Raw genomic sequence first — 18,360 nt, forward strand, 5'->3', positions numbered from 1 at the left:
TTTATGTGATATAGACACTTTGAAATATATGTGTGTGTGTGTTTTTTTTATGATTTTATTTGATCATTTATTATTTTTTAAAAATTCATTTATGCATACCTTTTTCCTTATCTAATCTGGACTTTGTAAAACCTTTAAGTGTTTTTACTATAATCTGTCCTTTGAATGAGTGTTTGGCTTTTGGTATGTTGATCTAGATGTGTAGGAATTGTCTCCATAAATTTTTTTGTAGTTAAATTCTACTCTAAGCCATTTTTTTAGAAATTGTTTTATGATGTTTCCTTTTCTAACTGCATGCTGATGGTTTTATACTTTACTTGAAATTGTTATTATTTTTGAAGTCATTTGATTTATCTTAGCTCAATTATGGCTTTGACATTGTACATTAGACATAATGGATATTTTATATAATTTATTCTTGCCCTAACCACTCTAGCATTTTTCGAGGAATCTTATAAAATATACTTTCTATCCAGGTACGTTCTCTATCCTCTAATTCCAAAATTCTATGAAAATGCATGTTAGCATAAGCTATATCCATCGTTTTGATTTAATCCTTGGGTGCTTAGATGTATGTTTGACTTGCTTGGATAAAATGCATGTTGTGTGCTATATCTCTATACTAACTTTGATGTCTTATGATAGCGTTTGAGAGGCAGTACAGGTACGTATCCTAACTCTCCTTTATTGTGATTTGATCTTGTTTGGCATGCTATTTTTTGGAATCACCTAGCCTACTTAGGTATTCATGATCAATCAATTAATTGTCATGTTTCCCACAATTTAGTCAATAAAGACCTCTTTAGGGCTTAGAGGGGTGTTACCTCTTAGAGGTACCTTCCCAATAGGTAAACTGATCCCCGAACCAAGACTCGGGTTTTCAAAGACTTGCTTTTCCAAAACTATGGAGTCACTTCTTTAGGTTTTCTTTCTTGTTTTATTTCCCTTTTTAAAATAAAATAAAATAAGTGGCGACTCCGACTTTTCCAAAACTAATTTTTTCACAAATAAAATCGAGTCTTGCCGATCAAGTGGGGACACACGTGAAAAATATGAGTCCACACATGTCTTGCTTTTAGATGCTCAATCCCAACAGTGTGTTCTTAAAAACTATGGTCATAGTAGTTCCTTAAGTGGAACTTGACATAAACTCTTTAAGATTTAAGACATGTCAGTTGAATATACAATAAGAGAATCTATAACTAAAGGATAGTAGAAGTGGTCTTGAAAGACTAATAGCTTTCACCTTGTTAGATTATGGACACCAATTCATGGGGAGACTGAACGCAATGGATAGCAAGTCACGTACCCGAGCACATGGTGTATTATTGTTATTCACATAGGATATTGGAGTTCAATTGATTTTTTACTAGGATATTGAATTAACTTCAGAATTGGATTGTGAGGGAGCTAGTACTCCTATGGGTCCTAGTGGTCCCCGCTTTGAGTTCAATACCTTGTTGGCATGGGTTATCAGTATCGGATTGACTCTAGGTTCACTTTTGTGCATAAGAGCGTTTTTGTAATTATGTAAGGTTGCATAGAAATAAGTGAACAAGGTCTTTGAATTGGGTTAATTGATTAATTAGTAGGCTTGTTGGGTTAATTAATCAATTAAGACCCAATTTAGGCTAGATTAAGTGACTTAAACCAACCTGAGTTCAAGTCACTTAAGCCTAGCTAGGAACCCTCTAAATACCCCATAGGGGTTAGGGTTTTCATCACTTTTTGTTTTCCACCATCTAGAGAGAAAAAGAGTCATAACCTCTATTGTTTCTTCCTCCCATCAGAAGTATGCTAAGATTGAGGTTATGTCATTAGGTGGAAAATATCATGGGTCTGCAAGATTCCCGATGACATCGATTTGATTCAACAGTTGGATTTAAGGTTTGGGAACATCCAAACCTAAATGATAGTATTTTAACCCTAAAGATCAATACTTTCAAAAATTGGTTTGCTTCCTTTACTTAGATCTAAGTTGAAAACAATTGTCTTTCCCTTCAATCCAAAGAGAAAGAGCCCTATCTTCCAAATTTGAGTTCTCCACTATCTTAGTGCCTAGACTTAAAGAGGAGTTATCGGGCCGAAGGCTACTGTGTTTACTAGATCATTTGCAAAAATGGAGTTTTCTATGTCAATAGGAATCAATCTGGGAACATATGAATCGTAGGTATGACATTTTCTCTGGATCTTTGGTATGATTATTTTTTTTTTCAATAACAAGTTTTTCATTGCGCATAGATCTAAAGAGCCTATGATAGGATTGTATTCATCTTAATTGATCTAGGACATGGGAACATAGCAATATGGGGTTTCCCTACACATTCATAATCGTCAATATTATCCAAATGCCAAGATATGTAGTTCTAATGACAAAAATAATCTAAATGACTAGGGATGAAGTCATATAAATCTAAATCACCTACGTAGCTATGGACGTGATCAAAATGATAGAAACTTAATGTCTAAGAACATTGATGCAATTAACAAAATCACTTCAATGGCTTGATGGGTTCATGATGGAAAAATCACCAGAATAATGAGTGACATACACAATGATTAAAATCAGCTAAATAGAGTAATCCAAAGCTCCCAACTCCTAGGAGATCTAAGACTAGGGAATGGAGTAATCCAAAATTCCTAACAATACACTACAATCTCAAATGGATTATTACCTAAATTCATAAACCAGTTGTTAACAAATTATCTATTTGCAATGAACTCATAACTTGGATCTTTTGTATAATTCTTAACGCATTCAAGTCATATACAATGTAAGAGATGTCTTAGGCCAAAATGTTCATTAAAATATAATATATGGAATGAAGATATATAAAAATAAACGTATAATAAAAAGAAATTAAAATATTATTAAATAAATAATAAATTGTGAATTTGTTACAATATGTCGCATTTTTAAAAGCACTACTTTAACATGGATGATATGGGAGAGTTTTGTCATTCATACACTCCGCTCGTTTAATATTGGGTGCAAATAATTCGCATTGGCAACAAGTAATTTTGTTCATTAAACCTAGCATTGATGCCACGAGGGCATTTGCATGAGCAACATGGAGCTAATTGATCTCAAGCCAACATTATTCATTATAAATGAATGACACTTTAATTGAAGCCTAGAATTGACAATGTAGTTTATTCATTTTAATTAATTAAATCCACAAGCACAGTGAGAAATGCTTAAAAATTTTTTGAAGTGCATCCAAAATCAATAGGTCTCTGAAACCAAACCCATTGATCTTGTTGGTTAAGGGGCAACGTTGCCAACCTTCATTAGGGTGTTGAAGTTATGAGGGAGGACGTGATTTGGTGGACGCATTGACGATAAGAAATGGACAATAAATGAGGACACATTCCAGACCCTTGACACTATAAACTTTTCAACCAGATCCTTGGGATGGGACAATTGCGATCAAGTTGACTCTATATTTGATAGAAAAATGAATTGGTCAAAGTAACGAAGTCAAAACCCTAATCTAATGCAAATAGTACTGAGGGCAGTTGGGTGACATAAATTCATTGTCTGCCCAATTACAGCCAGACTCATTTACTCATGCAGCGGAGACAGTTGGGTGGCCTATGGTGGACCTCTAGGCTGTGGGAAGCAACCACTTTATATATGTTAAGAGCTTCATTGCACCCAAGCTCACTCACCTACTCTTTTCTAATTGTATTGTTTTTTTTTTTTTTTTTTTTTTTTTTTGAGCTGCAATGAGAGTTGTTGGTCCCTGTGCTGTGATTTTCCTGTTGTTGGTTGTTTTTCTGGTGAATGATTTTGTTGTTGCAGAGGTTAATGGAGTGGAAGAAGACAAGCACTTTTTGGGGCGGCATCCTTTTGGAGGAGGACTTGGGCATGGGATTTACAGAAAGGGGTTCAGACATGGGCGTTTTGGTAGAGGTGGTGGATTAGGAGGTGGCTTTGGTGGTGGTGCAGGTGGTGGTGCGGGTGGTGGGTTCGGTGGTGGTGCAGGTGGTGGTGCGGGTGGTGGTGCAGGTGGTGGTGCTGGACTTGGTGGGAATGCAGGTGGTGGGTTCGGCGGCGGGTTTGGCGGTGGTGCAGGTGGTGGTCTAGGAGGCCATCATGGTGGGGGGCTTGGTGGAGGAGTTGGTGGCGGTGCAGGTGGCGGTGCAGGTGGTGGTGCAGGTGGTGGATTCGGTGGTGGAGCTGGTGGTGGTCTGGGAGGCCATCATGGCGGTGGCCTTGGTGGCGGAGGTGGATTTGGCGGAGGAGGAGGAGGTGGGCTTGGAGGTGGCGGTGGAGCCGGTGGTGGATTCGGTGGTGGAGCTGGTGGTGGTCTGGGAGGCCATCATGGCGGTGGCCTTGGTGGCGGAGGTGGATTTGGCGGAGGAGGAGGAGGTGGGCTTGGAGGCGGCGGTGGAGCCGGTGGCGGATTCGGTGCTGGTGGTGGAGCTGGTGCTGGGGGTGGGCTAGGAGGGGGAGCCGGAGGAGGAGGCGGGTTCGGCGGAGGCGGCGGTGGAGGCTTAGGTGGAGGCGTGGGAGGTGGTGCGGGCAAAGGTTTTGGTGGCGGGGTAGGTGGTGGTGGCGGTGCCGGAAGCGGAGGTGGATTCGGCGGAGGCGGTGGTTTTGGTGGTGGAGGAGGCGTGGGGGGAGGATTCGGAGCCGGTGGTGGATTCGGAGCTGGTGGAGGCGCAGGCGGTGGTAGTGGACTTGGTGGAGGCGGTGGTGGGGGTTTTGGCGGAGGTGGGGGCGGTGGAGTTGGTGGGGGCGCCGGGTTTGGTGGGGGAGCGGGGTTCGGTGGCGGAGGAGGTCACTAGAACACATTTCACCCGTGTCTGCAACAAAAGTGATCTCCATTTGCTAGGCAATAAAACCATAAAAGCAGAGAGGGAAGTTTGATTCCTTTGTTAATAGTTAAATCAATGCTCAGTATTAATTAAATGGTACAAAATGCTGTTCACATAGACAGAGATACAGGGTTTCCTTGTTAATGCATTAACAAGCTTGTAAACCTGGTAACCTACATGTATCTCACGATCAATCAAGATTTCACGTCTTTAGCCCTTTTTCATTGACTTACATCATAGCCCAAGCATTTTTTTGATCCACCTTTTTTTTATTTATTATTATTTAAACAGAAACTTCTCTATATATAAAGAAAAAAGGAAATTATTGTAAAAAAACTATCAAAATTATCTTATATGTTTCAAAATTATTTTTAAAAAAAAAATTAAAATTAAAGGTAAAATTTATATTTTTAAAAATTTTAAATTATAGGTAAATTTTTTTAGTAGTTTAATTGACCTTTTTTTATTCAATTTTAAAAAGCATTAGATTTTTTGTCTCAATTTTCCAAAGTTCTTATATTTTATATAGAAGTTAATACTATTCTCTATTTTTAAAAATAAAAAACAAAAGGAAGTGATATAAAAAGGATGCTTAATATATATTTCAAACAAACCCTAAACCCTTAGGGTGTGTTTGGTATGAGAAATGAGAATGAATATTTTGTTTTTCTATTAGCTCTTGAATATGAATGAATATTTTGTAAACCTTCCATTTTGTCCCTTAGCACATATGATATTAGTTGTTTTGCTTAATTTTTTTCGTTATCCCTATAGCCACTCTTTGGTGGCCCATTGACACTCATACAACTTATTATTTTTGAGCCGCCTTCAGGGGCTATTTGTTAAGGGGTTCATCTAGACCCTCATTGTTGAGCCTTTGAGATTAGGCTAGGTTTCATTTAGATTTTTTAGATTTAAGATCACTTAGACACTTTCTTAGATTTAGGTTACTTAAGCACCTTTTCTTAGGATATGTTCACTTAGATGCTTTTCTCAGCTTAACTCACTTAGTTTTAAGTTCTTGATTACTAGATTTTGAGATTAGAAGAGTATGGAGCCTGGTTTTGATTTTGGATTACACGAGTTGAATTTTTGATCTTTGGTTGTATGAATTTGATATTTTGATTTTATCGTTTTTTATTGCATTTAGTTACATTTTGATTCTTGTGATTGCATACATATTATTTATATTCATATGTTTGCTTCTTCTTTTTTTAATTTAATTATTTATTTTTATTATTTTTTAAATTGACATGAGATTGAGAATTTAATTTTTTTTAATTGCATGGATTGATGTCTCTTATATATGTGCATGTGATCATTTTTATTTCTAAATTGCATAATTTCTTATTCTAACATTTTATTTATTTATTTTATTTTTGCATGAGGTTATAATTATTGATTAATCTAAGTTATTTAAAATTTTTATTTAAATCTTTAGTTATGGTTCTTGATGATCCTTGTATAATTTTTCTTGAAATTATTTGTTGTTTATAACTTATGATTAATCCATGTTAGTTAAAGATTTTATTTAAAACTTTAGTTTTGACTTTTGATGATCTATGACTATATATGATTTTTCTTGAAATCATTTGTTGCTTATATTTCTTGATTAACTCATGTTAGGAATTTTATTAAAATCTTTAGTTTTAATTCTTGATGATCCATGATTATATAATTTTTCTCGATATCATTTCATGTTTATAATTCTTGATTAATCCAAGTTAATTAAAAATTGTATTTAAGTATTTAGTATTGATTCTTGATGAACCATAATTGTGTATAATTTTTATCAAAATTATTTTTTATTTATGACTCTTCATTAATCCATATTAGTTTAAAATTTTATTTAAATATTTAGTTTTCATTCTTGATGATTCGTGATTGTATATTATTATGGAAGAATTGTGTTTTGGGCCCAACTGGGCCCAAAAATTAACATTTAGTCTATATATCATGCATATTTAAGCACAAAACCCAAACAAAGTATGAAAATTAAGATGAAGGATATTGTCCTTCATAAATCCCTAATATACCCATAACCCTTACATAAGCACAAGTGAGTGTAAATTTCAATTTTTTTGTATTTTTTCTCCCTTTTCTATTCCTTATTAAGTATTACTCATTTCTAACTTTTTTTTTCTTTTTCTTCCAATCTATATTTCTATTTTATGTCAAATAAAAAGCAATGATGCTTTTTTGTTTTTCATTTTTAAAAATATTGAATCTTTTTGCCCTTATTATAAGCAATGATAAAAATTTTGGATTTTTCATCCAAATATTTTTTTTATCTTTTTGTATTTATCTTTTAGTTTAAAAATATTTTTAATTATTTTTTATATTTTCTACATTAACCATATTTTAAAATTTTAAAAATTGACTATCGCTTTACTTTATTATACATATCCTTTTAGCTTTTTAATTTTTAATGTTTTTATTTTAAAATTTTAAAAAAGATAAATTTATTGAAAAAAATAACTAAAATATGAAGTTCTAATATTATATTAATAATTTTTCTTATCTAGATAGACTAATGCAAAGTATTTTGATTCACAACAAGAAAATTGTCAATACAATTTTTTAGTGAAACTTTAGAAATTAAATTTCAAATAGAATATATTATATAAAATTTTATCTAAAAATTATTGAAAGTGGTATTTAATTTTTTTTTATTGACTTTCAAACTTATCTAATTTTTTACTTGAAAGGTAATAGAACATGTTTACAAAAAAAAAAAAATAGTTTTTCATTTTTTAAATAAATGAGTATAAATATATTAAAAGAATTAAAGATAATCTTAGTAAAAATTTTGATAAATATGATTATAATTTTAAATATAGATTCATTTGGATAAAATTTCACAAAAAAAAAAAAAAAAAAAAATAGTAGAAAGAAAGAACATTGCTAAAACTACAAAAACAAAATATGCAATTACAAAAATTTGATGATGAAATTTAAAAATAAAATTCGAAACAATTCTTGAGTGAGAGAATTTGAGTGGGGAAAATATCTTTGAGTGGAAAAAAATGGGAAAGTTTTTCAAAATCACTTGAAATCCTTAACAAAAAGTAGTCTTGTACACCCTTGTATAATTAGTAAATTTGTCTTGTATAGTTAGTGTAATATCCTTGTACAATAACTCAACTTTCATACATCATCTCATGAATATCTAACAATAGGTCAGTTAACCATGTTTGCATTGGTTTGGTTTTAAAAAAGAAGAAAAATTATTATATAATTTTGTTTTACAATCATCATAAGTGAGGTCCCTATTCAAATTACCATATACAAGTTAGATAAAGTGTATGAGATGAATGTATGCTTAACTAATGTGTGTAAGGAATGACATTTATCCTCGGTTATGGGAAATAAACAAACAAGTTTTTTAGAATCACTTAAAATCCTTTACAAATAATAGTCTTGTACACTCTTGTATAGTTAATATATTTGTCATGTACACTTAGTGTAAATACTTTGTACAGTAACTCAAATAAAACGTTATTTTATTTTATTTTCAATGCAAATGTAATTAAAAATAAGACAAAGAAATTACTTAAAAAACTATTATTTAATCCAAGTTTATTTATTTATTTCCTTTTATTTTTGGAAATAAAGAAAAAAGAATAAAAAATTTATTTAACCATAAGAAATATGAATATAAGATCAATTGGAAAATACCAAATTTATTTATTTATTTCATTTTATTTTTGGAATTAAAGAAATAAAAAATAAAAAATTTATTTAACCATAAAAAATATTGATATAAGATATGTTAAAAAATAGAAATAACCCCAAATTTATTTAAATTAGAAAGTAATTTATTTTAATAGATTAAAATGTGCACAATTGATTTATTACTTTGTTAATTATGGATATATTAGAATTTTCTATTAGACAAAAAATAAATAAAGAAAATAAAATTAAAAAGAGTAATAAATATACATAATTTAGTTATTTAATTATTTTTCATGTAAAAGACAGTCCCACAAAAAACACATAATTGATCAATTTCTTTATTTAATTGTAAACATACTATTTTTTTTTATTATTAAAATAACTAATGGAAAAAAAATAAAAATGGATAATCAATGAATGAAATTTAATTATTTTTATTTTTTTCATATAAAAAATAGTACTATACAAGGTTTTCAATTTTTATTTTTAAAAATGGTTTTCATTTTTTAATTAAATGTTTTTTCAAAAAGAAAATATGAAAAATATAAATCATATTACCATTTTTTTAGAAAGTATTTTTTAAAATAGTTTTTGAACATAATTTTTTTTATTTATAATTTAAAATAGAAAATAATACTGATTTTCAATTATTTATAAAAAAAATTAAAAACAATGAAAAATCTAAATTGTTGAAATAGAATTATTATGGTTGCATGAATAGTGGTGCAATAAAGACAACAAAAGCTTATGTGAAAGGTTATTGGGTATTTTAGTCCATCACTATTTTATATCCTTAAAAGGTAATTGTGGACCCGCATTTTTCACGTGCGCCCCCACTCGATCGGCGAGACTCGCTTTTTATTATTTGTGAAAAATTATTTAGTTTTAGAAAAGTCGGAGTCTTCACTTATTTTATTTTTATTTTAAAGGGAAAATAAAACAAGAAAGAAAAACCCTAAAATGTGACTCCATAATTTTTGGAAAAGGCATGTCTTTGAAAAAACCGAGTCTAGGTCCGGGGATCAGGTTACTTATTGGGAAGGTACCTCTAGGAGGTAGCACCCCTCTAAGCCCTAAAGAGGTCTCTACTGACTAAGTTGAGGGAAATATAGCAATTAACCGATTAATCATGGATACCTAAGTAGGCTAGGTGATTTCGAAAAATAGCATGCTTAGCAGGAAAACCAATCACAATCATGAAGAAGATTTAGGGTACGTACCTGGACTGCTTCTTAAGCGCTATCACATGACATTAAAGTTAGTATAGAAGTATAGCATACAACATGTATTTAATCATAGCAAATCTAGCATACATCTAAGCACCTAAGGATTATCAAACATATGCATATTTCACAGTGACATGATTGTTTACAAAATTTAGAAAGTCGGTGATAAGGGACATACTTGGATAACATAGATAACTTACAATGCGCTTCCATAAGATATGAAGGGTTAGATAATAAATAATAAAATATAGAAATCCTAGCATGCTCGTTATCTAATTAGCATAGTAAAAATATTCAAAGTATATGAAAACACTAATTATCACACTTATCTTGTATACAATTCCTAAAAAAAGATAGACATAATTTCAACAAGTGACAAAAGTGGCAACAAAAATAATTTTTGAAAAGACTTTCTTATGTAGGGGTTTCACTAATTCCCCAATTGATATACACGAATTTAGCTTAGAATTATCCCATTTATTTGGGACCACAAGCTTTGATTCGTGTTTTATTCAAAACTGTAATTTTATTTGAAAGATGTGAACCGATCAAAACATGGTTGCACATTATTTTTAAAAAATGAGATTTTGATTCTAAGAACTCTAAATGAATTTTTGAAATGGATTGTTAAGGGGGATCTTTTAACTCTAAGAAACTCTAAATGAATTTTTGAAATGGATTTTAAGGAAAATGAGATTTTGAGAATAGTGTTATATTTTAAAAATAAAGAAATTAATTTGAAAACAATAAAATGTATGAATCAAAATACCAAGCAAAACAAAAAAGAACAAAATCACAAAGTAGAATTTTTTTATAACAGAGAAAATTGAAGTGGTGGGGATGGGGGCCAATCTTCACTATTTTCCAATGGCCTCCGAAAAGTAAATTTTATTAGAGACTACCAAAGCAATAAACTATTCAAACTTAGATCAAATAAGCTAACGAGATACCCACCAAGAATTAATGACGAATATTCAAGAAACACATCCATTAAGAATAACAATCAAGAATTAGCATGAGATCAATTAAACACACAAACACATCTAGATTGGTTAAAATGAGCCAAATTAAATCAAAGCAAACAATAATTTTCAAACATAGAATTAACTTTATTAATGAAGTAATTTTATATAAAATACTTAAATCGAATAAATGTGTGAAACTAAATCGGAGTAAACTAAAGGCATGAATTTTCAAATATAGAATTGATTTTATTAATGACCTAAAATTATACAAACTCCTAAAATAATTAAAATGAATCAATTTAAACAAAAGGAAACTAAAACAAAATATGAATTCAAGGAATCTAATTTTGAAATAAACTTACATCATTAAAGTGAAATCTAGGCATAAAATGAATTAAACACTAATTAAAGCCAATCTAAACTTAAATTCTTAACACGCGTGATCAATTATTTTAACAAACTAAATTTTACCTTAACCACAAATTAAATTATAAAACTACCTGAGACTAACTTTCTAACCTATAAAATTAAACTCATAATCCAATGGATAAGTTGATGACACAAACAAATAAATACGAATGAAATAAAATATGAATAAAACGAAATATGAACTCAAGGATTTAAATAATATATTTTTTTTAAAATAAACTTATGTTAGTAAAATAAATTTGAGCTTAACAAACATATTTATCACTAATCAAGGCAAGTTTAAAATATAATACTTAACACATAAAAATCAATCATTTCAACATACTATAATTTTAACTAAACCCAAAGCCAATTCAAACCACCTTCAATAGATTTTTTTCATTTTTTATTTTAAACTAAATTTTTAACCCATAGGTTTAATCTCATTAATAAATAAATAAATAAGTTACCAAGCATTAGATTAGTAGCAAATAAATAAATAACAACTAATAATTAAATGAATCAAAACTAAATTAAATAAAAATCAAATTATATATATTTTTTTTCCTTAAAGTAAAACTACATATAAAAAAATATATTTTCCGAATTTAATATAATAAATCAAAACTAACCCTAAACACAATTCCCATGTTGCCATATTAAAATGAAACAAATATATGCCGGCACTAGTAATAAAAGTAAATCCACTTACCTATTATAATAATAATTCCACTAAAGAAAAATGTCCAAACTTGCATTGTTACATAAACCTAAATAACAATTCTAGTCTTTTAAAACTCATGCTACCATATTCAAAATCAATACGTGCCAGAACTTGTAAAAGTCAAACCACTTACCATTATAATAATATTTCCACTTAAAAAAATATCCAAACTTGCACTTTACATGAAACACATGCTGCCATATATATATATAAATGACTCACTTATTATTATTTCTTTTTCTTTTTGTTTTAAATTCAAACGACTATATCTTATAACACGTAACATTTCATATATGTAATTAAACTCTTAACGTTCACAATGAAATTCATCAACTTATTCACGAGGGAACAAATAACCTAATAAACTAAAAAAAAAGAAACTTCAAAACTTCTGAATTAAATAAAATCAATTAAAAATAAATTCAATGAATTGAGAACATGGATATAACCACATGAGATTAATCAAACTAAATAAAAAAAATAAAGACTTGAAAACACGGATATAACCACATAAGACTAATCAAACTAAATAAAAAATAATGACTTGAAAACACAGATATAACCACATAGGATTAATCAAACTAACTAAAAAAAAGAATTAAAATTTCAAAGCACATAGGCTAAATGGGAATAATTTAAGACTAAATCTAACCACTTGACGGCATGAATATGCTAACATTGGAATAAATTAAATTAAATAAGATTCTAAACAACTGTGAATTGAAATGGTTATTCATGAATGAAAACTTAAATAAAATGAATTAACTTACCTTTCTCACACACGCGTGGGCCACCTTCCACCAAAAATGCCAGTAGGGTTTTCAATAATAGTGCCAAGAATGCATGGCAAGATGGCTCCTGCACAATCCCCAATGCACTGCACGTTAATGGAGAGGAATTTCCTTTGACAGCATGCACACTTGTGCGCTTGAAGATGGAGCCGTGAAGATCCGTAGAGTGGTGGAAGCCTTTCCCTTCAAATTCTGGTGCGCTTGTGGTGTCTCTGATGAGAGAAACTGGACCAAAGATTGTCTCCGAAACCCAGTTTTCTTTTCTCCCCTCTTATTTTCCAGTTTCCTTCACCTTCCTCTGGAATCAAAAATTTCTTTTTTTTCTCGGTGCGGCTGCCACTACCTTCAGAAAAATCCTTTCATACAATCATAAAATAAAATAAATAAACAAAAAATAATAATAATAATAATACAGATAATAATGATATAAAATAAATCAAAACTCACTTAAACCTAAAATTAATCAATAAAATAAATGAATAAAGAAAAAAACGAGAAAACAAATTTCAATGAAACTAAACCTAGAAAAGTGCTTAAGTGGACCTAAGGTTCTGCCTAATTGGCCAAGTGCACCTAGATGGGCTTAAAGTGCCTAAGTGTATCTAAGCGAACCTAAATTGTCTAAGTAGGCCTAGGATGGCTAAGTGAGCCTAGAGGGCCTTAATGGGCCTAGGGTGCCTAAGTGGGCCTAGGGTTCTGCCTAATTGGCCAAGTGTATCTAAAAGCTATCCTAAAAAAACAAGAAAAGCCTAAGTCTAAGTTAGGGCTGCCAAGGGTCACAATAAGGGATCAAATAATCCCTCAACCAAAGTCTCCAAGGTGACTCAGAAAAAGGTAAGTGGTGAGTAGTACTGGGCCACCAAGGAACTACTGTGGAGCACTGAAAACGAACTTAAAGACATGTGTTAAAGGGACAAAATTGAGGGTCTACAAATATGCCCCTCTTCGGCATAGATCACGAGTGTAGAGAATGCGAGTAGAAACGCGAGTAATGAGCGGAATGAAGTGAACTATACCAAAGAACTAAAGAAGGACCAGAGATTTTGTCCTAGCACATGAGAAGAGTAAGCTCGGAACATGGGGATGCAATCACAAAGATGGAATAACTTTAGGTCGTGAGCTCAAGGCTCTACACAGAAAGAATACTCTGGGTCATAAATGGAAAATCGACTCTGGGTCGAGAGCTCTAGGCTCTAAATGGAAAAGAAATGACTCTGGGTCATAAATGAAAAACGACTCTAGGTCGAGAGCTCTGGGCTCTAAATGGAAAATCAACTCTAGGTCGGGAGCTCAGGGCTCTAAATGGAAAAGAAATGACTCTGGGTCATAAATGGAAAATCGACTCTAGGTCGAGAGCTCTGGGCTCTAAATGGAAAAGAAATGACTCTGGGTCATAAATGAAAAAAACGACTTTGGGTCGAGAGCTCTGGGCTCTAAATGGAGAATCGACTCTGGGTCGAGAGCTCTGGGCTCTAAATGGAAAAGAAATGACTCTGGGTCATAAATGGAAAATCGACTCTGGGTCGAGAGCTCTGGGCTCTAAATGGAGAATCGACTCTGGGTCGAGAGCTCTGGGCTCTAAATGGAAAAGAAATGACTCTGGGTCATAAATGGAAAATCGACTCTGGGTCGAGAGCTCTGGGCTCTAAATGGAAAAGAAATGACTCTGGGTCATAAATGGAAAACGACTCTAGGTCGAGAGCTCTGGGCTCTAAATGGAGAAGAAATGACTCTGGGTCATGAATGGAAAAACGACTCTGGGTCGAGAGCTCTGAGCTCTAGATGAAAGAAATGACTCTGGGTCATAAATGGGAAAAAAAAAATGACTCTAGGTTGAGAGCTCTAGGCTCTAAATAGGAAAGAATGACTCTGGGTCAAAATGGAAAATGACTCTGGGTCGATGAATAGCTCAGGGCTATGAGATCCGGGCTCTATAAAGAATGACTCTGGGTCGAAATGGAAAATGACTCTGGGTCGAGAGCTCTGGGCTCTAAATAGATAGCCGATCAAGATACTTTCCGACTCAAGGTGTCGGGTCGAGGCCACTCACAAGTGGCTGGAATGATGAAAACGAAACATCTCAGGGATGTGAATGATGCAAATGACTTCGGGTCGTGAGCTCTGGGCTCTAACTAGGAAAGAAATGACTCTGGGTCAAAATGGAAAATGACTCTGGGTCGATGAATAGCTCAGGGCTATGAGCTCCGGGCTCTATGACTGATCGGCTAGAAGGAGAATGCGATACGCAAACTCCAGGTCAAACCACTCATGGGCGACCAAATGATGAAAGCTCAGCTAAGAGCTGGAAAGACTCCGGGTCTATAGGAAATGATAGCTCAGGGCTAACGGGCTCAGGGCCTAAGGGAAAAAAGGATAGCTCAGGGCTATAAGACTCAGGGTCTAGAAGGAATGGATAGCTCATGGCTACGAGGCTCAGGGCCTAGAAGGGAATAATAGAGAAGACTAACTCGAAAGTGGACATGAAATAAATTGGCTCAAAGCCATATACTCGAAATGTCAAGGGTCGGACTACTGAAACCAAGAAGGGAAATATGCCACAGTATCCAGGGTGCTCACACTGCTGAAACGACCAGTAAACCAATCATCTGCTAGAATCAATGGGTCAGAAACTGATGCATCGTGACAAACCTCTGTAAAGTCTAAACTGAAGGAACCCTCTATGTCTGAAAAGCTGCTCTGTCGATGAATCTCAAAAGGTAAATCTCAAAGCATGTATATCGTGGCTCATCTAAAAGCAAATCTCAAAGTGCACAAAATGGTGCTCATCCGGATAACTCAATATACAAGGTAACAATGGCGGAAACAAATCTGTCTCATGAACATCTGGCTAAATGATCCACCCGCGCTCCTCGGGTGAAACCTGATGCGATCCATCTCTATCTCAGCAAATCCATATAGGGAGGCCCTGATACAGTCGATCGTCGGAAGCCCTGGGCTAGTACTCAATCTAAAACCAAACTGGCCACTGTCTCAATCTCAAGGATACTCAAAGGACATGGGGGAAATATGCCCCAGTATAAGATCTGATGTCAAAGTCGTAAGGTGAACAACAAACAATGATCATCCATCCTCGTACCACTGCCCAAACAAATCTCGCAAAGGAGAGGGGAATACGCCCCAGTATGGATATCGGATGTCGAAGTCGTGAGGCAAACAAACTAACAATGATCATCCATCCTCGTACCGTATACAATAACATATAAGAATCTCGGAGGAAGGGGGAATATGCCCCAGTGTGAATATAGGATGCACAACCAAAGGATGAATCCAACATCATCAATCAACTGTCCTCAGCTCAACAATAATCCGCTAAGAAGTCAGAATGATGTATCGACCAATGCCTCAAGGGAGACACTCTAAATCTAATCTCAAATGAATAGCCAAAATGATGAGGAATGTGGTAATCTCAAAAGTAGAAACATGTCTCTGATGAATCCCTAACTGAATCTGATAGGAATCTGGTAACCTCAAAATGGGGAAATATGCCCCAGTATGCCAGATCTATACACTGCACTGAAAACTGCCTCCAACTCAGTAATAATCCACTAGTCTATCTCAGAAGTACTCCACGAATGGAACCACTAGGGGCTCAACGATGCTCCACTAGAACTGATATAGTCTCAACATCCCTCACTAGGGATCTCTGATCGGTGAAAATACCCAGACTCAAAGAAAGTGCTCCACTAGGGGCCCGTCTCAACCAAATGAAAGGGGAATATGCCCCAATATGGATATCTAATGCACAACCAAAGGATGAATCCAATATCTTCAAGAACTGTCTCCAAACCCAAAAATCCATCAAACATCAATATGCCAAGCAAGAGAGAGACCAAATGCTTCCAAAAGTATCTTCCATAAAAGAGAACATAGTGACGACCATACTTCAACCAATCTACCAAAAACCTGTCCAAGTGAAGACTGTCAAAGATAACGCCTGATCTCGTGGCCTCAGGGTGGTCTTAATACACGGGACGTAACGTAGGCCAAGGTGATAGGGTGAAAGAAATGAAGGGAAACTAGGCTCAAATACCCAATGATCAAACCCGTACCCTTGTGTACAAGATGTAATGCATGGAAAAAAAAAATCTCATGAGCCATGGACCTAAAGGTAACCAAAGGAAATGTCGATGGCGAAATGAAAGAAGAATGAGTAGTCAAACCATCAATGAAATATGTGAATGATGTGAAAAAGGTATCAAATCAGTAATGGGTATCAACATTTAGGGAATGGATAAAAGGTGGAACAAAGATCTGGAAAGAGGTAATGGGATACAAAAAGGAAGCAATGAGAAAGTGGAACGAGTGATGATCAACCCATGTTAGTACAATAAAGGAAAGTCATATCACCAATGATGGAATGGTGGGTAAGACAATGATCCGGAGACCCTAGTAAAAAGTCGCTCATCTCTCATACCTAATACATATCAACCATGATCCAAGAAGTATAGGATCTCATAGAACTCTCATATGAACCCTCGACACTCCAAATGCATAACAAGAGTGGCTCAAGGAGTGAAAAACTCATAAAAACTCACAAAAACCCACAATGACAAATATACCCAATAAATGAACCTCAAAAGGTGGCATAAATGCCCAATGGAACGAGACACCATACATGAGCATATCATTGCGCTTTTCTTTTCTTTTTCTTTTTTTTTTGTTTTTTTTTTGTTTTTTTGTTTTTTTTTTTTTTTTGCGCATGCTCTGATCATCAATAAATCAAACTCCAATGGGAAAATATAAGGAATGAACAAACTCTCTCTGACCACTGATGAATACATGAACCCCAACCCATGAGACAACCTCTCAAACTAAGATCTCCGAATCAATGTCAAATGATGGAATGAATAGAGTGATGCGACTGCCTTCTTTGCACTAAGACGTGAAGAATCATCAACCCAAGGAAGAGAATAGATAAGATGAAGCAAATAATAATAAACGCAAGAGAGCCAATGAAAATGTGATGATAGTAAATAGAACAAATGAGCGATAAGGGGATGATAACAAGAATGAGAAGATAGACCTATAAGTCTAAAGCTCATGAGACTTTCCTAGCAAAGCATGCATATACATCAAAGGGTCCCAACCCAGGTGTAGAAATGGTAATCAAGGCTATAAGAAAGAAATAAGGCTATAACATACCGTGTAAGGCACAATGGGCTAGCAACGGTTTAATATATTGATAAAGGTGATAAGGTGAAAGGCTAACCGAAATGATGGCCACCCATCCTGCGACCACGGTCTCAAACATAATACTTCTTTAGCTAATCCACGTTGGTAGGCTCTGAAAATTGGTTTCCATCTAAGTCTATCAACCATGCAGCCCCTTCTGGAGTCAACTCTCGGATAACATAAGGCCCACTCCAACTAGGTCTAAACTTTCCTCTAGGGTCTCCAATCAAACCTCTAAGAATCCTCAAAACTAAGTCCCCGGTAGTGAGTGAAACTCTCACATCTATGGGATCGGAGTCATGATCAAAAGAGTCTCTATCTGAATCAGGCTGTGCAATCTCATCATCTATATCAAATATCTGCGAGATGGGTGGGTGGGGTGCAGATATAGAGATACTATCACAAGAGACAGGCGAATACTAAAAAATGTTCAAATCCATAAATGAAGCAATAGTAACAGCGTCAGAGCGGGAGACAAATCCCGATAAAACATCAAAAGAAAGAGGTGGGTCCACAAGGTCGGACGCTCCCTCAACTGGGCTAACAATGCCCTC

The 18,360-nt window shown here is 34.0% G+C and overlaps 1 protein-coding gene across 1 annotated transcript; it reads left to right on the plus strand.

Annotated features, from left to right (window-relative positions):
* The first annotated feature begins 3,684 nt into the window (after positions 1-3,684).
* LOC117915188 (glycine-rich cell wall structural protein-like) lies at positions 3,685-4,794 on the plus strand. Its single transcript, XM_034830755.1, has one exon. It carries the CDS (start codon positions 3,730-3,732, stop codon positions 4,792-4,794), a length of 1,065 nt encoding a protein of 354 aa, XP_034686646.1. The 5' UTR covers positions 3,685-3,729.
* Positions 4,795-18,360: the final 13,566 nt, after the last annotated feature.

The sequence above is a fragment of the Vitis riparia genome, chromosome 5 (assembly GCF_004353265.1).
Source record: "Vitis riparia cultivar Riparia Gloire de Montpellier isolate 1030 chromosome 5, EGFV_Vit.rip_1.0, whole genome shotgun sequence".
NCBI classification, from domain to species: domain Eukaryota; kingdom Viridiplantae; phylum Streptophyta; class Magnoliopsida; order Vitales; family Vitaceae; genus Vitis; species Vitis riparia.

Coding starts and splice junctions, on each gene's coding strand:
- LOC117915188 (XM_034830755.1), top strand. CDS start 3,730: ATGAGAGTTGTTGGTCCCTGTGCTGTGATTTTCCTGTTGTTGGTTGTT.